Source organism: Numida meleagris, chromosome 19 (assembly GCF_002078875.1).
Source record: "Numida meleagris isolate 19003 breed g44 Domestic line chromosome 19, NumMel1.0, whole genome shotgun sequence".
NCBI lineage: Eukaryota > Metazoa > Chordata > Aves > Galliformes > Numididae > Numida > Numida meleagris.
The window spans coordinates 8,945,160-8,961,732 of record NC_034427.1 but is presented as its reverse complement, the minus strand read 5'-3'; the positions used below and the strand labels follow the sequence as shown (position 1 = coordinate 8,961,732).

Genomic DNA, 16,573 nt, shown 5'->3' with positions numbered 1-16,573 from the left:
TGGAGAGTTTCTGGAAGCTTGGAACTCAACATACTGGGAAGTCATTGGTACCTCAGTCTGGCAGAGAGGTGATGGAGAAGAGATTGGTTCAGAGCTCACCAGTTCCTTCAACACTTTCCCTAATTCTGCAGAAATCTATATTTTCTGCTCCAAAAAAGGCATGATGCTGTGAGCCATCCTAGGAAGGCCGTCTGTAGCTAGTTATTCCTCACTTGCTACTTCCATTATGTGAAGAACCCCTTTCATTACCTTTGCTTTAAACATTTGGCTTCCCCCAGCATGCAGCCAGTATCCCCTCCAGCAGATATGCCTCTCAGGTTCACCTCTCCACTTCTCTTAATATCCCAACTGACGATGGAGTGGCTTGGGCACAAGGTGTTGACTACCCGAATTGGCTCTGCCCCCAACTCAATCTGCTTGCCGTCCACCTATACTGGCTGGCAGCCTGCTCTCCCCCCTTGGGAGGTGGATGAGCAGCTCTCGGAGCTCAGCTTGGAGCTGCTTCCTTCCCCCTGGTCCAAGACGCGGCGATCCAAAACCATCTCTAAAAATCCATCTGCAATGAATTCTCCCGCTGGTGTTTCGACGCATTGGCTCCAAGGAGGCTTTCGATTTGGTATGAAAAGTAATTATTACTGGGGTGCAGTTTAGCAGTTGTTTTTCGCAGCGCTGGTAAGGTTAAAAGAAATAATAATAATAATATAAGAAAGACTCAGCTAGAGTAACTGCTTGCAACGTGCTATTTGCATTTTTAAGGAAATACTTCTTTGAGACAGCTTGGGTGAAAGGTCGGCATTTGCATATAAATGGAAAAGAAAGTGTGTGATGCTGGAAGTTACATCTATATTATTTTCTCAGCAGTGAGCGGCTGTTTGGGCGATTAAGGGACGCGGTTTGCATTTGGCTTTTATTGAATAGGGAAAGTACTGGGAAAGCCAAATGAGAACAAAATAACAAGGAAAATGTGCAAGAAGAAAGCGGCATCCTGTTCTTTGCTTCTCTGAGATGCACTCTGCATGCCTGACGTGTTACACGCCAGTTTGCACACATGTTGGGCACGAGTGCACGAGCGCGTCGGTGCAGGGCTCCCTCTGTGCACAAAAGGAGGAGAGGAAGGCACCAGCAAGAGGGATCCTGCTGTGGGTGAGCATGGCAGAGGAGGGGATGCTGACATTCATTGTTAGGAAGGAATAAGTCAACGAGTGAGCCAAGGAGTTTGGGGAAGGTGGGATGGTAAAGAACGTTCACTCTTTTTATTCCTTTTGATCAGTACGTTTAAGGAAGAATGCACAAATAGTGGTGTTAGTAGGGATGTGCAGCGTTTCTTCCTCTTTTGAAGAGTACACAAGGGATACGAGGATGGAAGGTGAAAAACACCATCTATGTCTTCCGCAGCACTGTGCATTGTACTTCTGCCAGCTGACAGAAGAAGAAAGAGGAGAAAAAAAATGAACAAAAAGCTTTAACTGACCATGAACACTAGAGCATGAATATTGCTCTTAATGAGGACAGACTGTAGCCTCGTTTGCTTTCTTTGTAGGTGTGGTTTGGTAGCACAGTGAGTTAAGCCAATGCTGAGTGAGATCCCAACTTCAGGCGCCCAGTGAGGGGTTGGGTCTCTGCATGGGATGCAATGAGGCATTGCCCAGCGCAGTGTGGCTGGGACGTGGTGACGAGGGGCAGTGAGCTTTGTGCTGTGAGAGCGAGAGGTGCTGGGTCAATGCAGTGATGGAGCCAGGGATGGGAGCAGCAGGAGTCTGTAAAAGGCCAAATGCTCCACACACTCATGGACAATGAACAATTTGGGTTTGTCTAGGTAAGCTCCCCAGGTGACAGTGCCCAAGCTCAACATCTCTTTGGGAACAGCCAAGCTCCTTTCCTAACCTGCTAAGGAAAAGCATCTCTAGGTCAACCAGCAAACAAGAGATCAGCATGCAATCTGGCTGGCCCTGCTTCACCTCCCATCCATACTTTCTTTCTAATTGATTATTAAATCATATTTGCTGATAAGCGTGAGATGTAGTATCTATTATACAGCTGTTAAACCTCAATTAATATGTTTTAATGATCAGTCATTTACTATGCAATATACAATTAACATCCAATATTAAATCTTAAATTAAATGCATGTTTGGGAAGCTAAATTTGAAGCACTGAGCATAGCTGTGCCGCAGTTAACAGTGACAATTGCATTGAATAGGTGGTGTTCCTGTGCTGTGATAGGGCATTCAAGACTTCTTAGAAATATCGGGAAGGGCAATAAAGAACTCAAGGATTTTCATGAGGAAAATGCAGTCCTGCACCAGGCTGCTTGCTGCTGACAGCTCTCGGGGCACTGCTGAGAGCTCCTTGCCTTTATGCCCTGCTGTTGGTGTGCGTAATGGCAGCAAAAGAAGTGTGTGTTCAGCTGCTTCCACACAGGGACGCAGGAGTTATTTCACCCCATGCCATTTCTGTTCCTCGCTGCAGCTGCAGAGGAACCTGCAGAGACTTTCAAGTACCCGATGATTAAATAGAAAACTCCCTCATTTCTTTGTAAACCTGGTGAGAGAGCCAATATTTCTCAGCATCTGGCTGAGACCACGCGTTCCCTTCTGCAGCGGCACGTGTAAGCTGCAACTTCAGCACAGCTCTGTGTGCAGAGCGGTGTGAGTAGGGGTGATGCGCTGCAAAGTGAGCCAGCAAGCAGCGCAGGATGTTGGGGATGGTAGAGGTACCCACTGTTGACTTTCACAGATCGGAGATGATGGAACATTTGGACTTGAGGCTTGGTTTTTGTTGTTTTCTATTTGATTCGTGTGAAAGAAGGGGTCCAAAAGGGACTTGCTGCTGTGTTGGCTCTGAGCAGTGAGCCCATGTCAGCCAGCACGGTGCTGAGCACTGGAGCAAAGGACGCAGCGTGCTGCTGCCTTGTTGACTCTGGGTTCACTTTTCTATTGAAAAATGTGCTTGCACAAAGAAGACGACAAATCTTACTCTCTTCCTTTCTCTTTTCTTGCACTTGGGGGAGCAAATGAAGATTGATATGTTTTTCTTCTGGCCTTTCAGTTTAAATATGCAGCGATGCAGCTATGAGGCAGCAAAGCCCTTTCCCCATCTGTTCCCCAGTGCCCAGTCTCTCACCCCATTGCTCTGCTGCAGCAGCTGTGCCCTTGGCACAGCCCTGGGGACAGGCGTGCTGCCCACAATGCTGGGGCTGGGGCCACCCAGCATCCTCCTCCCACAGCCTCATCTTCTGCTCCTCTTCTGCACTCCAGAGTTTCATATGGGTTCATTTTTGAGGTTTTCTGGCACATCAACACTTGCTCTCCTTGGAAAGTGAAATGCGGTCAGTTCTGATTAGTGCTGAACTGCACATGTTCTCCCTTCGAAGTACCCAGCTCTCATTTGGAGTTGATGGCATTGACCCCAAAGATTTTACAGATTTTGACCAATTTGCGATGCTTTGGCTCATCCCTGACCTTCCCCAGTGGTTATCTCTGAAGAAGAGGAGGGGACACATAGACTCAAGGATTGGGAAAGAATCTGTTTCAGAAGAGGACATGGTTGTGTCTTGGGGTGGACCGTTGTAAACACTGATGGGGAAAATGACCTTTTTAATGAGGGACCCAATGAGAAAGTCAGTCCTGGACAGGGGATGAGTACAGAGGATGGAGGGAGCAGGGGGAGGCTGGATGTGAACATCAGGCAGGGATCTGTCAGACAGCTGAGCACATAGGGCTGTTTTTCGAGGGGAAGCAGATGCAAGTGCTCCTGTATGGGAGCTTTGGCTGTCCCAGCTCCCAGGGGGGACTGCAGAATGTGTGGATCCCTCAGGGATCTGCTTCCCATGGGCAAAATAGGGTTCTGAAGGTGGTGTCCTGCATCTCCCTCTGGGTGGTCCAGGCAGGGGTTAACAGAAGCGTCCTTCGTGTAAGTGAGCTGTATTTCTGCTGAATCCACGTCCGGAGGCGAGGGGAAAGGGCACAGTGCATGCAAGCTGATCCCCTCTGGAGACCAGATGCATGTAAGCAGCACAGAGCAGGGGAAATCTGATTCGTGCGTTATGGAGCTGCTGCAGCCACCTGAGCCAGGCTGGGAAGAGGGACAGAAGCGGGGCTGGAGGATGCTGAGCAGGCCAGGAGCCAGCGTGCCATCAGCCTGGCTCATTCTTAGCCTACAACTTAGGGAAATGTCTCCCTTCAGATAAGCAGGCAGGATGTAATGTTCTGTGTATGTGTTAAAGAAACATCTCTTTCTTACTGAACCATATATATTTTTTTTCCCCTCTGTCCCTTCCTAGCTTCTTTCCCATGTCTTCCTTCATTTGTCATCTTCTGCCTGGCCATCTGTGCCTCCCTGCTTCCTTTCCTCAGAGCTTCTCCAAAGCAGAACAACGTTTCATCAGCTCTTGCATTTTGCTTCCAAGCCCTGTGCCCTTTGTGGGGGCCCAGTGCTTCAGACAGGGTTTGGAGCAGGATTTCCACCACAGGTATTTCTCCTGTGAAACCTAGAGAAGTCTTCTCAACTTCTCTTCTGGCTTCAGAAGGGTTTCACAATTAATGCACAAAGGTGACTTTCACTGTTATCTCTCTCGGGTGCTACCTTGGGCTGTATGTCACTGTGGGATCGAGTTCTCCCAGTCCTTCAGCAAGTTCATCCTAAAGAACAATGTGGGATGTGGTTGTTCCTCAATGTCCTGTAGATAAAGAACAGACCCAGGCAGGGTTGGGTGTTTTCCTCAGTATTTGTTGCGCGTTCTCCCAAAAGCTTCTTGGTGGAAGGGCAGCTCTGAAGCTGTGGATGCCCCATCCCTGGAGGTGCTCAAGGCCAGGTTGGAAGGTGGGCAGCCTGATCTTGTGGTTGGCAACCCTGCCCATGGAAAAGGGTTGGAACTGGATGATCTTTGAGGTCCCTTCCAACTCAAACCATTCTGTGAAGCTTCTCGGGGGGTGTCAAATGCACACAGCAAGTTATGCATGATACTTATCCATTGCTGGAAACATTTTCCATATTTCCTTCAGTGCATGCTGGCCTTCTCCCTGCTTTTGCTTTGAGATCATCCAAATAATAGAAATATTGGGGAAGTGTGGGAGCCTGTTGTGGCAGCAGACACGGAGCCCTGAGCTGCCCTGGGCTCTTCTGCAGCCTGTGATGGGTGAGCGTCTGCAGCTCTATCCCGTGACTTCTCCTGGGGATGTGCTCCTCTGCTTTGTCAGTGGAAGATGAATGGAGCAGGGCTTGGAGAGCAGGCAGCACTTGATTCACAGCTCATTGCCACGGGGAGCTGCAATTACAGATTGAAGGGAAAGGCTGGGTGTGGTGGCACCCAGAGTGACCCTTGTTTCCCCATGTGAGCTGTGATGCTGGGGACTCGCAGTCCTGGGGCAAATGCTTTCCATCTCATTATTGCAAGCAGGAGGGGAAACCTTACATCTTTGCAGCTGTGGGACCACCTGTGTGTTGCAGGACTGGCACCAACCCTTTGGGTGTGTTTGGAGTTGTGTTAGAGGAAGGGAAAGCACCAAGAGTCTGCTTGTAAAGTATGTGCTCCCTGTAATGTTTCCCTGCTGTGCCTCTGGGAGCTGCAACTTGGGTACCCCCATTTTTGCATCCTCCTGACCCCGTATTCTTCTTCCCCTCCCCAGAAAATGAGTTTCGGGGCGAGCTGCTGAACCAGAGGTGGACCTGTGGAGAGAAGATCAGCAGCTGCGAGGGAGCCGCCAGCCTGCACGGCACGTGCATCAAGGTGAGCCCCGTGAGCATCCTTTCTTGGGACGGTGGCAGCAGGATGAGGGCCACGTGCTGCTCCAGCCCTCCTGGACCAGCTGGGCTAGTGGGGGGGATGCAGCTTCACCCCCAGGAAGGGAAGGAACTGGAAGTCCTTGTTTGAGCTGAACCTCCTGCATGGGATGTGCAGACAGAGAGGCTTCCAGCTGTCAAGATTTGGCGTCGAGGCCAGATATTTGCATCTTCCCTTCCTCCCCGGTCTCATCCTTCAAGGACAGCTCAGAGCAGGATATTGAGGCCGGTCCCAGGGCTGTTAAAATGGGCTCTTTCTGCAGTTTGGTCGGAAGAAGCCCCGCGCAGGCCAGGTGAAGCCACAGGGACAAGCGGGGCATTCATCCCACCACCCACTGCCGACTGCAGCTGTGGCTGATGAAAGAGGTCCAGGCAGCGCTGTCAAACCTCGCGCGGAACTGCTGCCAGCAGATGAGGAAGCTTTAATTAAGCACAGAATGGAGCTGCTCATTACGCAAATGGCGCTTCCTGCCCCATTTAGTTCCTGGGTAGCGAGGCGCAGCATCCAGGACAGACAGAGACTCATCTGGGCGGTGGAGGATGCCCACGTTGGGTGACCGATGTTTGGGGGGATAGGAAGAGGGATAACAAACCATGCCATGGGGAAAACCCCAAAGCAGCAGAAATCAGCACAAAGTGTGCACATCCTTCACGGCTAACAAGCTGTCAGCTGCGTGCAGGTGCCGCCAGGAATGCTCTCACCTTCTTAGAAAGCAGCGTAAGCAGTTGTTGCTATATTTAAAACCAGCTCAATTAAGGCTTTTCTATTGAACCTGCCAAATAAGCACTTAGATGAGATTTAATAAGATTGTTGTATGTTAATAAAGCGATGATTACAAAAGGTAATGCGCCTGGTACCTGGTGCTCATCTAGTGCTCTGCCTTTGCCAAGCACGTTGCTAATGTTAACCATTTCTTGCAGCCCTGTGCTCTGCTCAGCTGTACTTGAAGGCAGTGTAAATGGGAGCGGGCATCAGAAATGGGAGCAGAATTTGGGGATCCTGGGGACCAGGCGCCTGCAGGTGTTGGTCTTGGCACAAGCTGGCTTTGTAGGAGCACCAGATAAATACAGATGATATTTCTTTGTGGCTTTCCATGCCAGCTATGGCTCGTAACCTACAGGATGCGCAGCTTGGAAGGACAGCGGGAGATGGGGTGCATTTACTTATTCATTTCTGCTTCTCAAGAATTCTGGGCACAGGATGGCATTTCTCTTGCCAGGTCTGAAATAGGATCTCTGAGGGGTGTGAGGGAGGGATGCTCTATGCACGCACCCAACTGCACCTGGCATGCTTGCACTCATCCTGACCCCAGTGGCTGGCGGGGAAATGAATCTTTTCCTCCCAAATCCCGATTTTCCAGAACCCTGGCGCAGTTAAGGCTGGCGGTGCTAGGACAGGGGCTGCCAGAGTCCTCTTTGGAGATGTGCTCATCATCTCGCTTGAGCAACTGCCACTTGAGGACAATCTTATGAAAATGGCAGTGTATTACGGAGCCTGAAAACAATGGGATCGAGGAGTTGTGATTTTTTTTCCTTTTTTATTTTCCCTCCCCTATCCCTCCTCTTTGGGCATAAGAGCTGTTTGCACGTACTGAGCCACTTAGGTCTCGCTGCACGTGAAATGGTGTTTGGATTGCCTGTAGTAGCGCTTCCAAACAGTCAAGAGGGAAGTATATGTCGACTGAAACTGCTGCATGTGAAATCACCCTGACCGCCAGCGCCGTGCAGCACATGGTGCAGCTGGGCCTGCGTCAAGCGTGATGCTCGGGAGCATCTCTTCTGCTCCGCTTCACTCGTGCAGAGGATGCTGCCTCTACAGCAACGGAGCATTAGCGCTCTCTAAATGTTTAATTTGCACAGGTTTTTTTTGGTGTTTTTTTTCATGTGTGTGTATGGGATTGGACTGAAAAGTGACAGCACAACTGCAGGAGGGTGCTTGCGATGCGGCTGCGGTTTTATTCATTTGAGGGGGTACAAGCTGCGTTATTCTTTCGCATGAAGATGTCAAGGCAAAATCCTCCCCTGACTGAGAGCACTGAGCAGGGCGTCCTTTCTCAGGCAGACAGCGTTTTGTTCAGCTGAGGACAGGGCTTGCGATAGGTGGGACGTCAGGAGGATTTAAGTCAAGCAGCGGGGGGGAAAAATTCAGTCTCAAAGTGTGGTTATAAAATAGCAGCTGGGAGCTCCGGGCTGGCTTGGAAGCTTTCAGCAACGTTCAGCTTCCTGTGAAAGTAGAGGGAGGCTTTTGAGCAAGGAGCGTTTCTTCCTCTGCCCCTTCTTATTATTTTTTTTTAAAGATTTGCTGCTCGAGAAAGTGCAGCGGGATGGTCTCCTCTGCATTTCCTGCAGTGAGTGCTGATGCTGTGGCACTTTGCAGAAAGCAAGGGGACATTTGGTCACCCAGGTCCGAATGTCTCCACCCAGGTGCAGCCTGCAGTAGCCCATGAGGGATTCCTTTCTGAAAACCAAAAAGCAAAGGGAAGAGAAATCGAGCCAAGCCATTCCAACCTTACTGTTGGGTGGGTGCTGAGGGGTAGCTTTGGTGGCCTGGATTTCCCCCATTGTCCTCTGTGCAGTTATCCAGCCAGACCTTCGTGTCACATCCTTTACTCCTGGGGCTGGTTCAGGCCCATGATCCAATCCTTGGTGAGGAAGGGAGTTCAATTTCATCAGCAAACTGATTTTCCCTGGTGAGAGCCTGAAGGAGTTTGGCTGCTGGGCCAAGGCTGGAGATGGTGGAGGTTTCCCATGCACCGTCCTTCTCCCTTCTCTTAGCTCACCCTGACTTTGAAGCCAGCCCTGAAGTAGGGCTGTAAGAGCTGGGCTGTCCTCCTGCAGTGGAGGAGGGGTCCCATTAGGTTGGGTGGTCAGCGCTGCCTGTTCCCTTGAGCTGGAGAAGGGGCTCTTTGGAGCTGGAAGAGAGGGAAGATCAGGTAGAAAACCACTGTTCAACCCTCATGTAGGAAGGAAAACATCATTTCTTCTGTCGCTTTCCTCCTCCTGCTCTACCTGCTGCTGAGAAAATCTAGCTTTTGTGGTTTTCTTAAAACTTAAAATAGAAGCTCGCTCTGTCCCTCAGACACAGCATCTTGCAAATGGCATTTTGCAGTATCTGCAAATAAGCACTGATGGCGGCTGTGCCGCTTCCAGCATAAAATAAATATTCCTGCTGATTCCTCACCTCCCTTTGTCCGGCTGAAGGCTTTTTCAGCGTGTTTATTTTCTCCGAGCTCCGTGCTGCTCTTGAATACATATAAAGTATTACTGCTGACCTTGGGGAATTTCAGCGTGGCCCTTAATGGGGTATTTGCATAGAGCTGCCAGAGCACAGTGCACCTGGGCAGCCGAGCTCGGGAGGCTCCGGCAGATTTATGCTGCTGCTGTGGTCTGCCTTCAGAAAATAAATGTGTATTAAGATAAGAACAGATGAAAATATCAGTGCTGTAGATAGTCTGTAAAAATTAAACATCAGCTCTGTTCTGCTGTTCCCCCACTGTATTGCTGTGGTCTTGGGAGCAGAGCAGGACTGCAACTGCCTGAGGAGGCTCTTAAAATTCGCACGGTGCTCAGGTTAAACTGGCTTTTGAGTTTCTCTCTCTGAACCCTATCGATAGGCTGCATCAGCGTACCATCCATAGTGCTTGTATAATGCCAGGAAGATCCTCAGTGCGGGACAAACATAGTGAGAAACAGTCCCTGCACCAAAGGACATGCAGAGAGAATAGGGCAGGAGGAGAGGCACCAGGGATGGAGGGATGCCCTCAGTGACGTGGCTGAGTCACAGTGTGAGCATCCCGACCCCGTGTAGGGTCTGCTGTCTGCCCGGTCGCATGGAACAGGGTTGGGAGACCTGCTGGAGGCTTCTCAGGTGAGAAGGAGCTGCCTTGTCCTAGCTGAACTCATGTACTCTGGGGCCAGTGTCTGGTAGCAAACATTTATTTCCAGATTTCCTTTCTAATTGCTTGTTTTCCATTAAGAGATAAAAATAATGAAATCTGGAGCGTTTCTCAGCCTGGCTGGTAGACGAGCAAGAAGGAGAACAAATGTAAATGCCCCAGTGGTCTCCAGGACCGCAAACACGCACTTTGTGACCTGCAGTTTCACCCCGCAGCACTCTGTCTGGAGGGCTCCTCACTGAGAGCACCAAAGGGCAGTGGCTTCCTGCAACCTCCTGCACCCGATCCTGAGAACCTGAGCTTCAGTGCTTTCCCCTTGGTCCCATCCTCTGGGCCGATTTCATGACGATGTGTGAACCATCTCGGTTGCCCCCACCCCGCTCTGTGCTGACTCTGAATAATTTATCATCAGGAAACCCACATTGCCAAGGCACCAGCTGAAAGCGTGCCCGTGCCCTGGGAATGCTGTCAAAAAAAAAAAAAAAAATTAAAAAATACAGCCACCAAAAAAACCAGTCCTCTCTGAAATTCGTTTTGGTAGAGTGCAGGCTCCCAGCAGTCACACGTAGCATTGTCAGTGCATGGCATTAGTGAGATGCTGAGCGCTCGGTGGCTCCGAAAGGCTCATAAATGTAATGAAGTCCCTTTGACACCTGCTCCTCTCCACACTTTAAGCGTGAGCCATTGGTCCGTGGGGAGCTGGGGCTTTAAAAATAGAAATTATAGTAATTGTCTGCTGTGTTATTGGGAAGATTGTAATAAACGTGGAGCATTACACCGCGGTGCCACGAGCTGAATGTTGACAGGATGCATAAATTGCTTCAGGTTTTGATTTTTTTTTTTCTTTTTTAATTTTTAGGTTTTTTTCCCCTCTTCAATCTTCCTATCCAGCAAATTGTGTAAATCACTGTGTTGGTGTGTGTTGCTGGATGGCTCTGGCAGAGGGGTGCTGGGGGAATTTCATCCTCTCAAAGAGGGGCTTCCAGCCATGCTGCCCCATCAGCTGGGACCTCTATCATCTTCCTCTTCTTGCCCAGCACCCAACAAGAAGTTTTGAGGTGCACATGGGAGCTTTGTGGCAGCACGTGCTCTCTGCATGTGTCCCTTCCTCTCATGTCTCTCCTTGCTTTCAAACTCCTTGTTTGGGGTGGCACAGGAGCTGGCTGGATCCAGCTGGGACTTGTAGAGCATGCTCCAAAGAGCATGTGCCAAAGAGTATTTGTTACTGTAATATCAAATCCCCCTTGGAAGCCATCCTCTTCCATCTTTCTTTCCCAGGAGGAAATGTCCCAGTGTCATGTCCTGAAAAGCCAAAATCACCCCATTCCTGACCTATTAGGCTCCCATTCACCACCCTTCGTATTGCCATTCTACGTACCCCGTTGGTGTCTGATGACTCAGATTTTGTGACAGTGAGATCTTCATTGTAGAACATAGAGTCATAGAATGGTTGGGTTGGAAGGGACCTTAAAGATCATCCAGTTCCAGCCTCCCAGCTGTGGGCTGGTTGCCACCCAGCAGATGAGGCTGCCCAGGGCCCCATCCAACCTGGCCCCATCCCTACTGGATGACTGCATCAATGAGATTTGGGCAACCTACATCCAAGCAGCTGCGATCCCCCCCGGGCAGGACAGTGGCAATGCATTAAATCAGCTCCCTGACCCCTTTGGCAACTTTACAAGTTTAATGCATCCCATTCCTGCTATCCTAGCCACATCATCTTCCCTTCCCTGGACACCTTCTGCCTTTGCTGCCAGCTCTGGTTATGGATAATTTGAGCTCTCCCACACACACCATGGCATGGGGACCGTGCTGCAGCCTGGCGCTGGCTGCATTTCAGCCTTCCTCATGGCACGCTGTGATGTTTAATTAATAGCGAGTGCTTTGAAGTCCGCGATGTTACTTATTCATGCCCGTGTTCCCTGCAGACCCTCCTGTTTGATGTCCACGTTGTGCAGGGGTTATTTAGATGCACCCTCTGTGTCAAATCCAAGCGCAGAGGAGAGGTTGCTCTTTAGTGCATTACATGAGAGGTCACCCTTCCTGGGCACCGGATCAGCTCCACCAAAAATGCAGAGATTTCTGAATGCTTAAATTTGCTGGCTGCTCGCAGAGCTTTTTGGTCACTTGTTTTGGTGTAAATCCTGAGAAATCTATTCTGATCTTAGCAAGGAGCCCTTGGACCCCATGGCTTTCTTTGTTGGGGCTGTTCCAACTGCGTGCTCCCTACCAGCAGAGACTCCTTCCTGTGCTCTGGGATGTGGAAATTAGCATTAAGTGCTAATACTGAGTGTTCAAATTGTGCCTTCCACCTTTAAAATGAATAACGTTGGCTTCAATGCTACAAGCAACGCAAGAAAGGGCTGTTTCAGCTATTTACACAGAGCTACAGCCACGCGGGATAATTGCTTCTGGCAATAATTTTCGTGTTATCTTTTCACAATTACCTTCTCTTTCCATTCCAGATGAGTTTAGAAAATGACGATAAGAGAGCACGCACGCGATCGAAGTCTGTCAGAGGTGAGCAGTCCCCGAGCTCCCTGCATTTTGCTTGTCCCAAAAGGGCTTTGCTTTGCCAGGTCTGGGCTGGGTGGGGGCTCTTTAAATCGCAATTTCTGCCTCCTCTCTGCCCCTGCTGAGCTTTGTCCACGAGCCTTGGAAAAACGCTCAGCCACAAACTTTTACAGCTCCTCATAATATTTAACCCTCCTTCTCTGTTTCCCTCATTCCCTGCACCTAAGGGAAAAAGAAGAAAAAGCAAAAAGCAAAAGCCCCTTTGCATGCGTTGCTTTATGGGATGGCAATCGCCGTAGCTTCAGATCAGCTCCCGGGGCTTTCATCATGCACACTCTGCCAGCGGCTTTGAAGTTGCACATCTGAGCGCGCCTGGCAGAAGTAGTGCATGCTGCAGAAGCAAACAGGGCTGTCTGCCGGCAGGGACGTGAGGACAGAGAACTTGTTAATGCAAAGCTTGATTGCTTGTTATTTTTGCAGCATTAAAATACGTGCAGCTCTCTCATCCTGTGCTTTCTCTTGGGGAGGGGGTGAGGTGCTGTGATGCAGAGTGGGGCATGTTGCTCGGGTGGCCCCGTGGCCTCACACGGTGGCTGCAGAGCACCCTTGCAGCTTTTATTCCTATTTGTGGATGTGGATTTGATTAATTGCAAAGGTGGCCAGAGGGGAAGGATGAATGGGGTTGGATCACACAGGGGAGAGGTTGCAGCTTCACCCCCGTGGCTGTGTCGGACCGCCTCACTTCATCCCAGCCCACATTTCTCCTTGGAGTCTTCAAGCATCTTTTAAAAACCAAAGCAAAACCCAATTGTGCTGAATCAGGCTGGATTATGTGGGTCTCATTGTTTTGTTGCACCTCCGTGAAAGTGCTCGCTCAGTTTGCTAACGAGAGTGGCCTGATTCTATTTATTTCCTCTCAACCTGCTATCACCGCACTCTAGTCTGGGTATCTAGATGTGAAAAGGTAATTTACTGAGTGCACCGTGGGACTTGCCAATGCCTCCAGTTTGTTGAAGCTCGTGAGTCATCCCACCGGGAGCTGGATCCCAGGAAACCCAATTAGCTCAAACAAATTGAGCAAGCGTGTGATAGTTTTTTAGCCCGGGTAAATTTAGCTTCTGTTGTGGGGCTTTTTTTTCCTCCTGATTGGTTGGATTCTTGGCCGGATGGGAGGTTTTCAGCAACGATGTGATGTTGTATGTTGTTGCTATGAGCAGGGGGATGTCCTCTTGTTCACAAGGAGGGAAAATCCCCAGCACCCTTGCAAGTGATTGTCTGCCCTAAAAGCCTGTGTGATAAGGGAGGAGAAGAATGTGCCTGGTGATGTGACAGAGGTAAAAGTGGTCACTGCAGCAAATCAGTAGTGAACTGTGCGAGAAATAATTAAGGAGCATATTCTAAAGGCAAACACAGAGAAGGTGTGAGAGAACTCGGTCCTTACTTAGAAGCGTTTGAGTCCTACACATGTACATCTATATAGCACTACTGACTTTAAAGTTGTCATTTAAAGAGAGAAGTAGCCTCTGATGCTGCTAACATGTGCTCCCATGCTTAAGAGCAGGCATGAGCATCTCCAAGGCAACTTTATGATTTCCAGCAGGCTGGCATGCAGGAAATGATGGCAGAGATTTGTCCTTTCTTTCCCAAATGGGAGGCCTATGGAGGCAACAGAACTAGGAGAGCATCCCCTGCAAAGGGAGGTGCCCTGGGGGGGTTTGGGCACCGTGCAGGTTTGTGACTGTGTCTTTCTTTCCCTTGCTGCCTCCTGCCCTTCACCCAGTGCCCACGGAGCTCATCAGCCAGGAGGTGAGGTAAGGACCCTGCTTCTCCTCCTCGGTGCTGGTGGGGGGGATGGAGACCCTGTGCTGGGCTTCTGCTGCTGCTGGCCAGGCTGGAACCTGATGTGGGGAGTGAACCCATGGGGGTTCATTGATGGGTGGAGGTCTCGCTGGATGGCTCATATGGACAGGTGCTTCACTGCAGCCAAATCTTTGGGGCACCACTTGGTCAACACATGCTGGAGGGCTGAAAGGGGTGAAAATACAAGCTCTGTGTGGGTTGCATTAGACTGAAGAACCTCCATCCACGCCAGCAAAGCCCGATGCCCACACTTCGTGTTACAAGATCATTAGGGACAGAGCAGAACATCTTTGCATATTTTGCCCTCAAACAACGCTGTGCCACATCACTTCTCAGGCCTGGTGCTCCTCCTTTGGCCCTGTGTCCCTTTTTGAGCCACCGAGGTCCTGTTGTCACTCATTTAGCAGCGCTGGCATGCATACCGCAGCAGCCAAAAGAGTTGGAGTGAGCCTTTGTGGCCCTACAGAGCTTCTCGTTATACATAACATCCTCCCCATCCCCTCAGCTGCCTTTAAACCTTGCACAAGGGCTATGTGAGAGGTAGGAGTCTTTAACCTGGGCAGGCACTAATAGCAGGGGCCGCCTTGCCTAGCAGCTCCGCTAGAAAGCTGCGCGTGTCAAAGAGTAATTGGACCTTAACCAACCCAATTTCAGAGCATTTCTGCTCCTCCGCTCCCCGATTACTCTGGAGAGCTGCGGAGCGAGCGGCGGGCACGCCACTTCTCCAACTTTTATTGCTGAACACTTGAGTGGAGGTGGTAATTGGAGCAGGTGACATATATAAGGGGCAGGACAGAGTGCTCCACAAAGCCATCTCTGCAGCTGTCACCTAATTGCCTGATTAACTGGACGATTAATCGACTAATTGGAAGCAGGGCATGGTCTGCATAACAATAAGCGGCCCCTTTGTCAAACACATGAAGGCTTCGGGAGGGGGAGAACAGGTCGGGCAGTGGCTGTGGCAGGGAAGGAGAGAGGCTTCAATAGACCCCGAAGCCCCTTTCTGCTTTTGGGATTCCTGCCAAGATGCACGAAACCCCATAGGGGTCAGAGGTGTGGGGATGGGGAAGCCCTGGCCCAGAGCATCACCTCTGTGCTGAGGCTTTTTAAGGGATTAAATCAACACACTGGAGACATCCCAAATTGCCACCTGCTACGGAAAACCCCGATCTGAGCCGCCTGGCTTGTTCTTTTTTATTACTTACTACGGGCTTCATTTCACCACATTAAAAATGAGGTGGGGGAAATCAGCTTTAATTGATTCAGGAAAGCTTCTAAGAGCCTGTAACATCTTCATCAGAGCTGCCCTTGTTTCCCTCTGAATGAAGCCTTTTTTGGGCATGTCACTGGTGCCATAAACACCACTCTGTCCTCTGCCTGCGCTCGCTTCAATGTGTGTCTGGGGCACAGAGAAGCCTCAGTTGGGACTGAAGGCAATTAGAATGAAATGGACTTGGAGATCATCAGCAGAGGGGGAAGCTGCCAGTCATGCGTGTCCCGGTTTTGGGGTGAATTATCTTTGAATGCAGCTATCTGGGTTGTGCGTGATATTGTGTAGGGCCAACCCATTAACCCAGCCTGCCGGTGCACTCAGCACTGCTGCTCCATCAGTGAGATCCCATCCACCTGATGCCGAGCTTTCTGCAAGGGCTGGGCTTTGCTGAGAGTGGAGATTCTGCATCCCCGAAGCCTGACCTCATGCTATTTAATGTCATCCCATGTCTTTTACTCCCTGCCTAACAGGCAGGCTGGATCCCTCTGGGCTGGCAATGCCTTCTCCCCTTGCACTGTCACAAGAGATTTCATTAGTGCTTCCAGCTTCCCGAGCCAAGGGTGATACGGTGCTAAATGAGGTTATTAATCCTACACGTCTCCAGAATCCCTCAGACATCAGGCAAGTCACTTGGGCATCCTATAATCAATGCCGTAATCTGGTTTTGCCAGAAAATATTTGCTTTAGTGCTTCTTGTCTGAAGCCCTTCTTGCTTCTGGAGCTGGGATTTATTACCTCTGCAGGGCAAGCGTGTGGCCCTGTGCTGAGGGATGCTATCCCAGAGTGCCAGGGAGGTCCTTAACAAGTCCTATTCTACTGGGCAGTGGGAGCAAGTGCAGTGATTTGGGATATCTGGGCACCTCCATCCCATCTGTTCCCCCAAAAGTGAGGCTGTGGGTGCTCTGGGGCCACCCAAGGTGGCTAAAAGCTGAGCATCCTAGACCTGTTCCAGCCTGAGCTTTTTGACAGGATACCCATGTGTTAGTGCCAGGACCCCACGTTTGGTGTAAAACACTGCGGCGTGGAGGTGGGGAGGCAGAGAGCAGTAGTTGTCTGCTTTCTAAAAGCTTGCTCTTACACATGCAAATCCTTAATTAAACATACTCATAAAACTATAATGAACCATTCATCTAATTAAATGGGGTGAGTCATTTCATTAATTTTTAGCAAACTGCAAAGCTGCTCTCCTGCCCTCCCTCACTTGGATTTCAAAGGGACAAGTTGCAGCATTTGTGGGAAATTATCTTCC

General features: G+C 50.0%; 1 protein-coding gene across 4 annotated transcripts in view; it reads left to right on the top strand.

Annotated features, from left to right (window-relative positions):
- Nucleotides 1-16,573, top strand: part of MYT1 (myelin transcription factor 1) — a 56,488-nt gene that overhangs the window by 13,463 nt on the left and 26,452 nt on the right. For all 4 annotated transcript variants that reach the window (XM_021416923.1, XM_021416924.1, XM_021416922.1 and 1 more), the window contains exons 2-4: nucleotides 5,628-5,728; nucleotides 12,143-12,197; nucleotides 13,972-14,002. In XM_021416923.1, coding sequence (XP_021272598.1) covers nucleotides 5,628-5,728; nucleotides 12,143-12,197; nucleotides 13,972-14,002 — 187 coding nt within the window. The remainder of the gene's footprint in view (nucleotides 1-5,627; nucleotides 5,729-12,142; nucleotides 12,198-13,971; nucleotides 14,003-16,573) is intronic.